Source organism: Populus trichocarpa, chromosome 11, assembly GCF_000002775.5.
Source record: "Populus trichocarpa isolate Nisqually-1 chromosome 11, P.trichocarpa_v4.1, whole genome shotgun sequence".
Taxonomy (NCBI): Eukaryota; Viridiplantae; Streptophyta; class Magnoliopsida; order Malpighiales; family Salicaceae; genus Populus; species Populus trichocarpa.
Genome location: NC_037295.2, coordinates 16,499,523 through 16,516,531, shown reverse-complemented (window position 1 = coordinate 16,516,531; position 17,009 = coordinate 16,499,523). Strand labels below are relative to the sequence as shown.

The following is a 17,009-nucleotide window of genomic DNA, read 5'->3' as shown; positions in this document are numbered from 1 at the left end:
CCTGAAAAAAAAGATAAATTGGAATGGAGAGGTTTCCTTGAAATTCACACGTGAATAAATGCATTAGGTTTAATTGGTCTAAACATTGGACCAAAACAACTCCATTGAGCTTGACCCATGTTTGGACCAGAACAACTTCATTGAAGACCTCATTGAGCTTTTCATGGGTCAATTGGTCTAGAATGGCTAGGGATTTAACTGAATTATGGTCCTCCACTCCTAATGAAGACTAGTATAAAATAACAAGATCAATGTAGCAAACAGCAAGGAAATGGAAATGAAAACGAAAGCTTTTATGTGATCAAGCTGCATCACTTTGATTTAATCCATTTCGCAATCATCTTTCATGGCATTGGACTGATTGTTATTTCCTATGATTATTCTCATGCTTATTGTTGTTATTTATTTTAGAGTCCCACATAAATAAAAAAAAAATATATACAAAAAAAATTAATAAGAAAAATATATCATAACACTTAGAAAATTGTTGAAGACTAGTTGAAGAAAATAAAAACATATAAGATTGAAAAATATAATAGTATATTTTTAATTGATAAATGTTTTATGATCAAGAAAAAGAAAAATTCAATTTGAAAAGGAAAATATTCAAGAATTCAATTAGAATTTTTATAGTTTAATTAAATTTATTAAGAGCTTGATTATTAAAAACTTAATTGCAAGAAAATTTCATAGACGTTGAACTGTTATACATCGATCTATGCACTTGTTGTTGCAGTACCGTCAAGAATAAATGATATTGATGTAGTCAAGAGGCTGCTTTAAAGCGCATTGCTGACCCCATATGCCTGTGTATAGCATTTTATTACCATTCAATTCTGGAGCACCTCTAGTTTAATGATAAATCACTTCTGTCTATGCACACAATTGGTGCCTTCAGACCAGTCTACCACCGCAAGACACGATTCCATTCTCTCGGCAATAGGATTAATGTCTTGCCAGCATTCATAATGGGAATGAATTTCCAGAATTAGCAATGTAGGACTTTGGAAGAACAACATATACCGAACAACCAGTGGGTTTGGTCACTGAGAATATGTTGCTTCATTTATTTCTATTCGACACTTCCGCCTGTGTTGTAATGAACTGCTACATTGCCAGCATAGGCTATAAATTTCAACACTTGTGTCCCGTGACAATTTTTCCAGAGATTGATCTTGTAGATTTGGTAAATGTTGTCAGAAAGATCAATGACCTTCACTCTTACTGATGGCTAGAGGCTTTGATCTAGGTAACATGTGATAGTTTCGCACATCATATCTTTAATGCCATGCTTGTACTTAAACCTCAAGTCTCTTGTCTTCTTTGATGAAATCTTTGGATGTATTGAACCTTGTTTTTCCTCTGATAACCTGAAGACGTGAAAAAAATGTTTTAAGTAGTAAAACTCCCAAGTGAATTGTTATTTGACTTTTTACGTTGTTGAGAGTGCAAAATATCATATTTTCATTCCTTAATGTGTAGTCTTTTATATTTATTTGATGTCTAAATATACTCATGATTTTTATATTTTGATCTAGGAGGCAAAAAAAAAAAGAAAAAAAAAGCATTAAAGACTAAACAAAGCTAATTGAACAATTCTGAATAGTTTCAACACAACTTTGTAATCTAGGCAAAACTCTCTCATCCGAACTCCGATTGAGATGATTCAAAATATTATGGAACCCTAAGAAATATCTCTAAAACCTTTATGTTTTGAGTTTGGAGAGATACTTATTGAATCAAGGTCGAAAGTAGGCATAAAGCCGCTGCACCTGTACTGCCAACGTGCTAGAACGTTTTTGGACATGCAAATTTATTACGATGTGATTTATTTTCAGAAACTTCTAGACTTGGTGCATGAATTCAAGCTGAAGACATCACTTTTCTTGTTATATTATGACTCTATATTTTTATTTAATAATTTCATTAAATATTCAGATTTGGTGGTTATTATTACAATATAATATTGAGAGTATTTTTAGGAGATTTCGTAAGCTTCTAAAAAGAAAAAAATATAAAAGAGAAAACGAGAAGATCAGATCAGATCGGATCTCTCTCCACTCTCTTCTTTCTTTCTATTCCTCTCCTCCCTTCCTTTGGAGTTTTCATGATGGTAATAAGAAATTAAATTTTTATTTGGTTAAAGAAAATAAAAACCTCAAAATCAATAAAATTATGAGATTTCCTTATTTAATTTATACTTTTTTGAGTGTTGAAAGTATTTCTCTCTTTACCTCTTATTTTTTCTACCTTCTCAAACCCCATTCTTGTACTTGTTAAGAAAGATCCTCAACAATTGGTATCAGACCTGCTTAAACACATTTTCATCATTTAAGCTTGATTAACAATGGTGGAAAGCACCAAATTCAGAGCTCTAGAGGAGCATAATCGAAGAATTGATAAAGAAGCGCAGGAGATTCATCAAGAACTGCATGACTTAAAGGCTGATTTGCATAAACAAGGAGAAGAACAAAACATAAAGATTGATCAACTGTCAAAGCAAATAGAGATAGTGATAACGAATCTACAATCTTTGGAAGCTAACAAAGACCATGCAAGAGAAAGAAGGGAGAACTCCAATTCTAATGGAATCAATATGCAACAAAGGAGTTGCAATCATGGTAAGGTATATGGACAACAAGAAAAACTTGAGATGAGAATACATTGTGAATCTACCGAGAATAGAGTTACCAGTATTTGGTGGTGATAATCCCAGGGGGTGGATTCGAAAGTGCAGGAAGTATTTCAAGATGCACAATGAACTACCAGTACAACAACGGGTGGAAGTTGCTTCAATGTACTTGGAAGGAAAGTCAGAGATTTGGTTTGAGGGGATCTTGCTGGGAAATAATGATTTGACCAACTGGAAGGAGCTTGCTAAAGCACTCTGCATAAGATTTGGAAGCCATAGTGATGTCGTGGAAGAATTCAACAAATTAGAGCAGGAAAAAGGAACTGATGAGTACATTGAAAGATTAAAATCTCTGATGAAAACTCTTAATCCCATGCTGCCAGAATCATATTACGTGTCCAGTTTCATTAGTGGATTAAAGGAAGAGATTAAGTTAAAGATTCTCAAGCCGACTACTTTAATACAAGCCTTTGATCAGGCGAAGTGGCATGAAAAATCAATTGTTGCAGTTGTAAGAAGAAACATAATTGCTCCCAGAATCAGTTCTTCATTTAACAATGAAAGATCAGCAGGTATTACACCCTACAAACCTTTCAACCAGCACGGAGTTGATGAGCAATCTAGTCCAAAACAATCTACAAATACACTTTATGAACAAAGAAGGAAACTTGGATTATGCTTTAAATATGACGATAAATTTGTACCTGGACATAAATGTAGTGTTAAAGGGATTCATTTGATTGAGGGAAGGGAGGATGAAAAGGAGAAATTCTTAGAAACAGAAGTAAAGGAGCAAGGTTGTTGTTATGGCATTGGTTAAATAGTCTCACATGTTCATGAAGAGGCAACATATGGGAAGACCTAGAGGAATTAAGCATGCAGTTCCCAGATTTTGTTATGGATTCTTGAGGTAAAGAACTCTTCGATTGAGGGGGTATTGTTAGGACACCAGGAATGAAGAGTACAGTATTAGCCATTGACAGTGCAGTGTGCGCAAGACAGCTAGCAGAAGAAGAATTGTAGCATGTGCATATAATAATCAAACTTCAATTTTTTCACTTTAGCCAAAACCCAAGTGGAAATTACCATTAACATTCAAAATCTCAAAAAAGAAATGCAGTCTCAGAAGTAAAATCACGAAGATTTATAGTCTTTGGCTATGAAGTTATTGACCAACTACTGAAAGAACAATTAAATTCCAATTTAAGCAAGATCCATTTTAGTATAGCATACGAAATCTGCGTAAAACAATCTCTTTACAAGTTATCAAACATAAATAATCAACCGCCTATCAAAATTCAAGAGCATTAAAAATATATATGAAAAAAAAACCAGTGGAAAGAAATTAGAGAAGATTGCAGCCTACTTTTAGAGGGGAGAGAGAAGGAAGTGATAGGCGTTGGCCAAAGAATGAGTTGGAGGAGGAGGAGGGTGATAGAGAGGACATTGAGCTTTGAAGTGCAGCCATTGCTGCCATTTCTTCTTCCTGGTCACGCTCTGGTTGCCATTTTTTCTTCTGCTACTACTTGGTCACGCTCTGGTTGCCATTTTTTCTTCTGCTACTACTTGGTCACGCTCTGGCCTGTTTTGTTTTTGACACTGAATAGATGGGTAACGAAAGATAGCGTTTGTTTTGTCAGCAGATGATGTTTGTCTGATCAACGATGCTGTTTCTTGTTCTTCGTAATGAAATGGTGGCTTTCTTGGCCCTGTTTCTGATTCATTGTTTAAAAAGTAATGATTCATCCCAAAAATAGATGGGCACAAGCCTAGTAATTCTGACTATGATCCAAGAGCATTTCATAACATGGCGCTGACACTTTCAAGGGAAATGTGAACACAGCTCAAGGAAAAGAGGTGTTATTTTCCTTGCATTTTCATTCATGATTCATAGTATTAATGTACAAAATCATGGATGTCTTTTTATCAAAGCGAAAGAGAAAGAAGGGATCTAGTTATTTTACAAAAAAGAAGAAACCTATAAACAAACTGAATGTATCCTCTACTCTTCTAACTCAGAAGAGGGAAAAAAACCCCATAACTACAAATCTGCTCGCCTAGCTCCTTTTGAACTGCATGTATATATCACAAACCAAAACCAAAACCATGGGCTGTCCCGAATGAACAAATTGTTTAAAATCATCTCTATACTTCACCAGTGTCAGCACTGTCAACTGACTCCTCTCTTCGGTGGTGGTGTTCAGAGAGAGGAGTTCTGATTTCTTGTTGGTCCATATCAATGGAAACTTCGTCCGCTGTGGTGGCAGAAAGGGACTTCTTGTGATGCTTCTTATTGTGCCTCAATTTGAGGATCCTGGAAAGAACTTGCACAATGTCTCGCATGGAAGGCCGTTTTCTTGGGGCACGGTTGACGCATTTATATGCTAGAACTGCCACTTCATTGAGCTCTTGAACATCAAATTTCCCATCCAGACGTGAATCAACAATTTCCTCCCACCCAACTTTTCCCTCAGTATTCATTGCAGCCTGTTCATCATATTAGAAAAACGGTTTTAAACTACAAACAGAAAAGGAAAAGACTGAAGTAGATATCCACTGGACCAACAGAAGCTAACATGACCTCTCTTTTCAAATGAGAGCAGACATTGTTCTGAAATGCAATGGAGAAGGTTACACAAGGAATTGAAAACAGTTCATGATGAAGTATAACAAATAACAGCTAGTTTAAGACCCTTCAATGTTAGCATTCTTTTCCAATTAATTCTTATTCAAGGGAAAGCTGTTAGTGTTACCTATTTGGAAGTATTCTTAGTCTCCGTCACAAGTGAGGGCATAGTTTGTGCATTAAAAAACCAATATCCAATGAATGGATGTTGAAATAAATAAGTTACATAGAAAAACCATCTGAACTTCGGCAAAAGTTTCAATTTGATTGTTGCATTTGAAGTTAACCATCCACTTGAGAAAGAGTTGTTGAGACTTACAAGTTCAACATATTCCAGAAGACCTTGTTGAGGATTTCTGCCAGCTATAAGCTCAAAGAGCAACACTCCATAGCTGTAGACATCACTTTTCTTTGTGAACGTCCTTGAAGATATATATTCAGGATCAAGATACCCAAAAGTTCCCCTTATATTGGCTGCATGTTTGTCCACCATCTCTTCTCTTGAAAGCCCAAAATCAGCTACCTACTTGAACCAACATGAACAGGAGTATGAAATTAGCATGAGAACCTAACACTTGTTGATAGAAGAAAAACAACCATGATTGCACACATTGAATTAAACTAAGTTTTTCTTTAATATTCACAACATTGGATGAAACTTTACTGTAATTTCTCACAAGGCAAAGTTTTTGTAATACACAGTGGACATACCCTGGCTCTCATGCACTGATCCAACAGAATGTTGGAAGATTTAATGTCCCGGTGAATCACAGGAGGAACTGCCTGCAGCATAATATATAGAAAATAGTAAATTTCTCATGGATAAAATAATGAAGAAGTTTTATTACCATGGAGGACATGCATGCACACAAAATAGTCCGCATAAAAAGAAAATTTACCCCATTATGGAGATACTCCAAGCCCCTTGCTACATCTAAAGCAATACAAACCCTCAAATCCCAGTTCAATGGTTTGAGGTCTTCTCCTGCGTGAAGAAGAAAACAGTCACTTTTCACAATCACCACAATGAAATCTCTTGATGGTGGTTCTTGATCCTTGCTACAGGATAGACAACTACAAAAAAGGCCACAATGGTATGTTCCAGTTTATTTAGCTAGAGCTCTCCTAGAGAGTGACAGGCAATTTCCAATTGCTGAAATCTGTCATACCTGAGCTTTACAAGTGACACAAACACTGATCTCTGTAACAAAGTGATGGTCAATCAAAGTGCAACTATTTTACTTGCAATCTGAGACACAGATGTTTATCTGACTACAGCTTCCAGAAAGTTTGTGTGTGTATTTCTACCATACACAAAATTGATGTCAACTTACTGTATAAATGAGAAGCCAAGCTGCCTTCACTCATATAGACATATATAAGCATATGCTGGCCCTTTTCTGCACAATATCCAACCAAGTTCACAAGGTTTCTGTGATGCAACCTGCCCAATAGCATAACCTGAACATAATTAAAACAAAATTGAAAGGTTAAAAGCAATGAACAATATGATAGCAGAAAAATGTCTACAGAAACAAGTGAGTCAATCAATGAAACAGTGACACATCAAACTTCATGCAGTAGGAGCAAAACAAGAACAATTGTCCTCCAGAGTGAAGAATTTCTTATTTATGACCTGGGTATAACTTATTTCCTAAAAAGAACATAATTTTACAATTGGCTGACTCTCTTGATTTCATCACACTCCAAAATTTCTGTCCATAAATCATGTGCAAAGCAGAGTAAATTATTTTTCACCATTTATGCGTGCAGCTCTTTCTGTGATGTTTATGGTATTTCCTTTCCACTCATTACAAAACTTCATTAAAAACTTCCCCATCTGTTGACTAGCATGCCATTAGAAGTCAAACAAAAGGGGAAATAAATTTAGTCATACCTTACCCAGATAATTAAAGAAACTGTTCAGAAACCAGATCCAGTTCTGTTCAAGATATGTTTGTGCCAGTTGTCATTTCTTGAATCAGGCTTGATGTAACACGTGTATGCTAATGTTGAAGACACATGCCAATAGCAACTTGAAGTAACAGTAATAAACCAATATGAGCATGAAAGTGAAATTGATAACCAGCAATACCTCCGTCTGAAATTCTTTCTCCCCTTGCTTAGAATCAGTTGCAAGCACTTTAACAGCAACAGTCTCATCCGTTGTAATCTGAGCTTTATAAACAGGACCAAATGCTCCTTGTCCTATTAGTGTTGTAAAATTATAGGTTGCTTTTTGTAGATCCCTGCACGATAACACCAAGAACAAAATTTAATCATGAATCTAAAGAAAGAAAAAAAAACACACACACACACACACACATAACAAAATGCCACAGTTATAGATTAAAGAGATTGCATATCCTACTCAAATGTAATTCTGTTGCAACACACATAACAACACATCAGGAGGTTAAACCCATACAAAGCATTCAAGCCATCCTCTACATCAAGAGATTAATAATCAGATATTAAACACATTCTGAACTTAAAAAGCTCCAGTAGTTTCTCCTTCTATCTTAGACCCCCAAAATAAGCTATTTGCAGGTATAGTTGACCTTCAAATCAGATCATTTTGAAGACTCTAAATTTGATGCACAATTATCCATTCACCATCATCAACTGTTCCAAGCAGCACAGGACCTTCTACATGTGCTGGAGCCAATACGCAGAAAACAAACTCTAACATCATAATAATTATGATCAGGTCACTCAATTGCAATCAGCCTCATCACTCTATCATATGTATAACCAAAAAGTAATTTCATTCAAAATCAACAGATAGGTCATCACCGAAACAGATTAGAGAAAAACATACTTGTAAGAAAACTCAGGTATCCCAGAAACTGAAACCACATTACTCCTCTTAAATCCTTCCAGCCACAAGGGCACCCTGTTTCTTCCGGCTTTCACAGGTGACTCTGGATCAATGGTCGAGTCAGACATAACAGTACATGCATCTGCACCATTAGCCCGGATAGGGATCTTCGCCGCCCTCCTAGAACTGCTACTTCCAATCTGCGACCGCTTTCTATGGTACCTCAAACAAAACAGCGCTAAAATAGCCAAAAACACTCCAATCACCACCCCAATTGAAATCCCAATAATCAACCCTGATGACTCCATTTTTGTGTTCTATTTCACTATTTGCTATTGAATTCTCCAATGCATTGATACATCTGCAAAAAAGAAAATCTTGGTCAGTGTTAAAGAAAATCACGCCACTTTGCATCTTATAACAAGAAGTCAAACAGAGCAATATACACACATTTTCTATAGTTACGTCAGTAGTTAACAGATTCTTGAATCTGACCTTTCAATTATCATTTTTAACAATAGATTTCCTTGAAATTTATATGCTAGCAAATCATGGAATTAATAACAAAAGGGTAGTCAAATTTATAATTCTGTTTAACTAAAAATACAAGTCAATTTGCAGACTAGTATTAAATTGTTAAAAAAGACAGAGAAACAACAACTCTGCATTCAGCCTGAATAGTCTACCTTGTAAAAACTGATACAATATGTCTACACTACGTAAGGAACCCATTTTCCAATTTGTCCTTAATTAAGCATCATTAACACATAATCATTCACTAAACAAGCAAAGAAAACAAAACGAAACCCAATTTTATAACTAAAAAGAAGAAGAAAAACCCACCATCCGTACTTCATAAAAACTTGAATTCCTTCTTGAATAAAGTTCAAAAAGAGGAAGCCACAAAGATAAAAGTTGAAGAAAAAGAGAAGCAAGCAAAACTATTTAACACACATTAAATCGTGGCCTTAATTTAGATTACTGAGATAGGATTTGCATTGAAAAGCATAATAAAAAATACAACTTGATAAATGCTTGTAAATCGCAAAACATTAACTCAGTCTGACCTGTATGATTAACAAAGACTTACTCCAAAAAGACAGCATCTTTAAACCATTCAATGTTTGTACACAAACTTTTATACACCAGTCCAATTATATTCAAACCAAAAACACAAACACACAACACATTTATGATCTGTTTGGTTCAAAAGAAAGAAGAACTCAAAAACCCCAGATCAGAAATGGAAAAAAGAAAAGCAAAGACACATTCTCTTAAGAAACGTAAGAAGTTTTCCTCCCATTTTCGAGTTCAAAAATATTCATTACCTGTTTGCTTCGTTGGCAGAGAAAGGGAAACTGTTTGAGAGAATTACTGACCGTTACAGCAAGCTAAGAAAAAAAAAGAGATTTTGAGATTATTTTTTTTGGTGAAAAGAGAAAAGTGAGGTTTTTTTATATGATTTTGTGAGAGAGAGAAGAGAATCTAAAGAATGCAGAGAAAAAGAGCAGCAGCTGCAGGCAGGCAGGCAGGATGTGCTACAAGGAGAAGAGGTACACTCTTGATATTGTGTTAGACAGACAAAGACAGAGCTAATGACAGTTATTTTTATTCTTTTATTATTTTGTGTATTTTTATTTTAAAATTGCGTGAGGAGCCGCCGTTTTCACTTATTATTTATTTTATGGTAGTTGTTTTTTAAAAATATTTTTTATTTAAAAATATATTAAAATAATTATTTTTTAATTTTTAAAAATAATTTTTGATATTATCACATTAAAATAATTTAAAAATATTAATTTAGAATAAAAAAAAATTTAAATTTATTCAAAAACGTTTTTGAAATGCAAAAACAAACAAATCATAAAAATACGCACCAAGGATTTGATAGAGTGAAAATAAAATAAAAAAAATGATTTTTTTTGGTTGTTTAATATGTTTTTTTCTCACAAATACACCCTTACATAAGGGTCCGAATGGGAGGATATTACTTCATAATTAAAATTCTCATGAATTACTGAATTTTGATTTTGAGGGAAGTGGGTTTAATGTATATTTAAGTAGTAAAGATGAGTATTAAAAAACAAAAAAAAAAACTCTATGAATATATATTGTTAAATTAATGAGATCTGAATTCTAATTGTTGGTTTATTTTTTAAGCTTTTTATTATATTTTATTATATATATTTAATATTAGTTATATATAAATAATATGTTATTTCATATTCCCAAAAGTAAATTTAATTCAAATTCATAATTAAACTACAATACAATGAATATGACCAATTAATAGATTTTTTTCCAGCTAGTTCCTAATTCAATTCATGAAAACTTATTTCCATATATATATATATATATATATATATATATATATATATGATAGAAATATGCTTGGTTAAATGGATACAAACCGAGAAATAAAAATAAATATATTTTTAAAATAATTTTAGAATGTGTTTTTTTATCATTTTAAAATTAGAAAGATTGAAGAAACATGTCTTATTTGTCTCAATTTTTATTGTCTTTTCTATCTCGATACAATAAGAAACAATAAATTTTATTATATTCAAGTTTTAATTAGCGGTATCCTATAAATTACAGCTTGATCTCATTAACTAATATACCATATTATTTTTAAATTTTAATGTGGATGATCATAAAAGTAAAACTTGATATGGATAGTCAAATCTTAATTTAGAAAGATGAGCCAAATAATCACAGAAAAAAAGTTGAGAAAATTATTAAATAAAGAATTATTATATTTTTCAAAGAATATAATCATGATAATAAGAAATCCAGATCACCCACATAAATATCAATTTTCAAAGAAAAAAAGTTATAAAAAATAGAATTTTAAAAGTCATATGAATTATATTCTCAAACTTCTATCTAAGTTTACAACTTGATGGGGGTGCTTATAGGATTGTAGAGTTTGTTAATTGATGGAGAATGAGAGGTATGTGGGGTTTGCCAAGAGGATGAAGAAGAAGCTAGGGCTATAGAATGTACAAATAAAATCCATTCTTCTTGCATTTACAAGGGTTAAAAATGAAGAAAACTTGTATTTTGTGTATATACAACACAATCTATAGGGATTTTAGAATACTATTTATTGGGTAAATTTATTTTTTGGAAATTGAAATTTTTTTTTTTACATGGGTAGTTTTGATTTCTTACTGGTCATAATTACATTATTTGGAAAGCATAATAAACTTTTATTCCCTTATTTTCATATATATATATATATATATATATATATATATATATATATATATTTTCTTTCTTTTCTCTCCTTTGATTTTTGATTATTTAGATCCTTTTCTAAATTAAAAGTTTGATTGCTAATATTAAGTTTTTTTTTTTTGTTATCCACATCAAAACTAGAAGAAGATTTGATAGCTCATATCAACCCTTCCTTTTCTAGTCATCCACGTCAAAACTAGAAATTAATATGGTGTATTAGTTAATGGAACCATACTGTAATTTATAGGATATTATTAGTATAGTTTAAGCACCATGAAATTTCCAAGTAACCTATCTTCAAATTGCTTATATGTAAAAACTAATAAAAAGGAAGAAAGGATGTTAAAGTGTGCAAGTATGGTTGAAACTTGATAATTTATCAGCGTTATACTGTGGGTTAGATCAATTTTCTTAAAGTAAAAAAATGTTTCATGAATTACTAACATTTTTTCTAGTAAAAAAAACCTTGAACAATATAAAGGTTGACTCGATGTGATCCGGTCAACTTGATGAGTTCAAAAACAATCCAGACACCTAGTTTAACTAAAAAAATTCAAGATGACATATTTTTTATAAGATATTAGAACAACAACATATTGGATTGATTTGAGTTTAACTTTTCAAATCCACAATTCTAGTCATGAGAATATAATAACCATACATAATAAAAAATTAAAACAAATTATGCCTAATTTCCTATGAACTTAATGTTGAATGATAAAATAAAAAAAAATCAATTAAAAAAATGATCTAAAAAATAACTTAATTCAACCTAAGTTAATCTGCCAAATTTGCAACCCAAGTCATGAGGTTAAGATAACATCATAGAAAACAAATTATAAAACTCAATTCTCAATCAACCCATGGTGATGGATGAAATTGAATAAAATAAAATAAAGATACAAAAAACAACTAGAGTCTATCCATCAAACTCATGACATGAGTAATAAGACCGAGACAAGCTACCAAACCCATGACCCGGGTTACGAGGTTGATAAAACCTCATAAAAAGCAAATCAAAATAAATTATGAAACACAATTCCCAATTAATGTTGAAGGAAAAAATTGCAAAAAAATAAAATAAAATTAATTAAAAGAAATAATTTAAAAAATGATCAAAGTCAACTCATGTTAACTAATCAAACTCACGTCTCGGGTCATGAAACCAAGATAACCTTATAAAAAGCAAACTAAAACAAATGAGGAAGTCTAATTCACAATCAATGAAATGTTACAGGATGAAATTGCAAAAAAATCAATTAAAAAAAGAGAAAAGAAACTAAATAACCAGGTTAACCTGTTAAACCGATGACCAAGGTCATGAGGTTCAGATAACTCTATAAAAAAAATAAAAAAAATCATAAAGTTTTGTTCTCAAAAATTAAAATGTTAAAAGATAAAATTGGACTTAAAAATATATAGATTAAAAAACAAAGTATTCTTAGAATAAATAATCCTTTATGATGTGGTGTCCACTGAAAGCATAACTTCTTTTAGTGTTTTGTTAATATAAAAAATGATTCATTGCACAAAACCATGTCCGGTCAACTTGATGAGTTCAAAAACAATCCAGACACCTAGTTTAACTAAAAAAATTCAAGATGACATATTTTTTATAAGATATTAGAACAACAACATATTGGATTGATTTGAGTTTAACTTTTCAAATCCACAATTCTAGTCATGAGAATATAATAACCATACATAATAAAAAATTAAAACAAATTATGCCTAATTTCCTATGAACTTAATGTTGAATGATAAAATAAAAAAAAATCAATTAAAAAAATGATCTAAAAAATAACTTAATTCAACCTAAGTTAATCTGCCAAATTTGCAACCCAAGTCATGAGGTTAAGATAACATCATAGAAAACAAATTATAAAACTCAATTCTCAATCAACCCATGGTGATGGATGAAATTGAATAAAATAAAATAAAGATACAAAAAACAACTAGAGTCTATCCATCAAACTCATGACATGAGTAATAAGACCGAGACAAGCTACCAAACCCATGACCCGGGTTACGAGGTTGATAAAACCTCATAAAAAGCAAATCAAAATAAATTATGAAACACAATTCCCAATTAATGTTGAAGGAAAAAATTGCAAAAAAATAAAATAAAATTAATTAAAAGAAATAATTTAAAAAATGATCAAAGTCAACTCATGTTAACTAATCAAACTCACGTCTCGGGTCATGAAACCAAGATAACCTTATAAAAAGCAAACTAAAACAAATGAGGAAGTCTAATTCACAATCAATGAAATGTTACAGGATGAAATTGCAAAAAAATCAATTAAAAAAAGAGAAAAGAAACTAAATAACCAGGTTAACCTGTTAAACCGATGACCAAGGTCATGAGGTTCAGATAACTCTATAAAAAAAATAAAAAAAATCATAAAGTTTTGTTCTCAAAAATTAAAATGTTAAAAGATAAAATTGGACTTAAAAATATATAGATTAAAAAACAAAGTATTCTTAGAATAAATAATCCTTTATGATGTGGTGTCCACTGAAAGCATAACTTCTTTTAGTGTTTTGTTAATATAAAAAATGATTCATTGCACAAAACCATGTCCGGTCAACTTGATGAGTTCAAAAACAATCCAGACACCTAGTTTAACTAAAAAAATTCAAGATGACATATTTTTTATAAGATATTAGAACAACAACATATTGGATTGATTTGAGTTTAACTTTTCAAATCCACAATTCTAGTCATGAGAATATAATAACCATACATAATAAAAAATTAAAACAAATTATGCCTAATTTCCTATGAACTTAATGTTGAATGATAAAATAAAAAAAAATCAATTAAAAAAATGATCTAAAAAATAACTTAATTCAACCTAAGTTAATCTGCCAAATTTGCAACCCAAGTCATGAGGTTAAGATAACATCATAGAAAACAAATTATAAAACTCAATTCTCAATCAACCCATGGTGATGGATGAAATTGAATAAAATAAAATAAAGATACAAAAAACAACTAGAGTCTATCCATCAAACTCATGACATGAGTAATAAGACCGAGACAAGCTACCAAACCCATGACCCGGGTTACGAGGTTGATAAAACCTCATAAAAAGCAAATCAAAATAAATTATGAAACACAATTCCCAATTAATGTTGAAGGAAAAAATTGCAAAAAAATAAAATAAAATTAATTAAAAGAAATAATTTAAAAAATGATCAAAGTCAACTCATGTTAACTAATCAAACTCACGTCTCGGGTCATGAAACCAAGATAACCTTATAAAAAGCAAACTAAAACAAATGAGGAAGTCTAATTCACAATCAATGAAATGTTACAGGATGAAATTGCAAAAAAATCAATTAAAAAAAGAGAAAAGAAACTAAATAACCAGGTTAACCTGTTAAACCGATGACCAAGGTCATGAGGTTCAGATAACTCTATAAAAAAAATAAAAAAAATCATAAAGTTTTGTTCTCAAAAATTAAAATGTTAAAAGATAAAATTGGACTTAAAAATATATAGATTAAAAAACAAAGTATTCTTAGAATAAATAATCCTTTATGATGTGGTGTCCACTGAAAGCATAACTTCTTTTAGTGTTTTGTTAATATAAAAAATGATTCATTGCACAAAACCATGTTGGAAATTAAACCAACTTAAAAATGAAAATTAAATCCAAATTTTGCAATTAATTCACAAAGTGATAGAAAATATAGTTTTTAAACTCGATTCAGGATCAATTTAGGACAAATCTCACGTCATGAGTTGGATGGATTAATCCAAATTTTGATTGGATTGATATCATTTTGAAAAAAAAATAAAAAAAAATGGATAAATTTTGATTGGGCTTTTCCCTGGTTGACGAGGCTGTGAGATCAACCAAAATTTTTAACCCAATCACTTCTATTATTTTTATAGAAACCCAACCTTACCTCGGTTTTAGATCACCTAGGTCATGGTTCACTTAGTCCGGTGGCGTCTGGTTTTAAAATAGTGATTGGGAAGGCAAGTAGGCATACCAACATGAGCTTTGGATTGTACTGGCGAGTATGTATCTTTGTATACGCAAGGAGCTTATGTTTCTAGTTTTTTGGGATGGATTGGGTGTGTGTTGGGTCATGATTTAACTTGAGGAACTGGACACGTGGGGCCTGTAGGGTTCGTTGATTTTTCTAGGACACCCAAATACCTCTATGATCTAAAGTGAAGTTAGTATTTTGAGTGCAGCAAAGCTGTGTTCTTTAATGGGCGACGACAAGGATTATCGGCTGATGCCATGTGCAAGTAAAGGCTCGCAGCCAGTGTGTCCTCCCATTTGGAGATTAATATCGCGGTTTGTACCTTTATCATATTTATATTTTTATGTTTTAAAAATATTTTTAATTTTTAAATTATTTTAATGTATTGATATGAAAAATAATATATATATTTTTTAAAATTATTTTAATATATTTTAAAGTAAAATTGTTTTTAAAAAATAATTGCTGCAATATTTCCAAACACTTCGAATAAAAGTTTTTATAATTGATAACGATCGATGATACCAATATGTAAAAGGAGCATCGTACAAAAACAATAAGACAATAAAAACCCATTGCAGACGATGGAAGTAACCTAACTTGGAATATCAAATTGGATGAGACATGACACAAGAAACTGCCCTCAAGAATTAAGATGCATAGAACACATAAGTTTTGGTAAGACTTTAGGGTTTGCAATTGCTTGCTACTAAGAGATATGCAGTGTTATAGGGTATTACTAGGGAAACAATACCTTAGCAAGTGTAAAGGTTGCTGGTGTCGGCACCCTTCCTAGGTTATATATACGAGGAAAATGATACTTGCATGGTTGGAAGCGATTGTCAACCTCCCACACCTACTATGAATAGAAAGGTTAAAAATCATGATTCAACAAGCAAATCTAAGGTGAGAAGAATATATGAACTCCCACATATGATCTTAATTTGATGAAAATGATCTTATTCCTTGTCATCGTGCTTAAGATATTTTGAGACATTGTTTTCCCATAACTATTCTGATTATAATATTCATGATGATAAACTGAGACATTGTTTTCCCTTGCAATATTGGAAGTACTGATGTTTGCCCTGAAATGAAAAATCTTCCGTCATTATAATTAGATCCACAGCAATTTTCTCCCTATTGACAAAGTATATATTATCATAAGATGTTTCTAGAGGTGCATACAGGCACAGCCATGCACCAAGTCCTCTCATTTCACATCAACGTATCTTGACAATGTACTGCAAATATAAGAAAATCTGGTGATATAATTCTGTATCAATTACGACTAAACTAATTCAGAAATCAGATTATTGGCTCTGCTCAGTCATCTACTTATGATCCCTGGCGTCATCATCACCCGCCTGGCTTGAGACAACGGCTTCTTCTAGCTGATAAAAAGGGAATATCCCTCCCTCGCTGTTTGTTACTTGAGCACTAAATAAACGAAAGCTAACGTAGATGCCTGAGTTATTGCATGTCTCGAATGAGTTTAATTGGGTGGATGCCACGACCCATTTCATAAGCAATATAAGTATTCCCACCAGTACATTATTATCGAAATTTAAAAGATAAAAAAAAAGGGGTCAAGATGGACTGATGGAGGTGGCAAAACCAGCTCCATAAGCTGGATGTGGACTAGATATTTCTCTTTAAGAAGACATTATTTTTCCTTTTCT

General features: G+C 31.9%; 1 protein-coding gene across 2 annotated transcripts; it reads right to left on the bottom strand.

The window, feature by feature from the left end:
* Positions 1 to 4,452: 4,452 nt before the first annotated feature.
* LOC7454398 (calcium/calmodulin-regulated receptor-like kinase 1) lies at positions 4,453 to 9,654 on the bottom strand. Of its 2 annotated transcripts, none has more exons than XM_002316928.4 (8): positions 9,408 to 9,654; positions 8,080 to 8,440; positions 7,354 to 7,507; positions 6,593 to 6,719; positions 6,158 to 6,243; positions 5,970 to 6,041; positions 5,578 to 5,781; positions 4,453 to 5,119 (listed from the first exon to the last, which is right to left on the bottom strand). In XM_002316928.4, the coding sequence occupies exons 2-8, from the start codon at positions 8,385 to 8,387 to the stop codon at positions 4,778 to 4,780; spliced, it is 1,293 nt and encodes a 430-aa protein (XP_002316964.2). In that variant the 5' UTR covers positions 8,388 to 8,440; positions 9,408 to 9,654; the 3' UTR covers positions 4,453 to 4,777. The 2 variants fall into 2 exon arrangements, with proteins under 2 accessions (XP_002316964.2, XP_052301587.1); XM_052445627.1 differs by lacking the exon at positions 9,408 to 9,654 and adding an exon at positions 8,530 to 8,549.
* Positions 9,655 to 17,009: the final 7,355 nt, after the last annotated feature.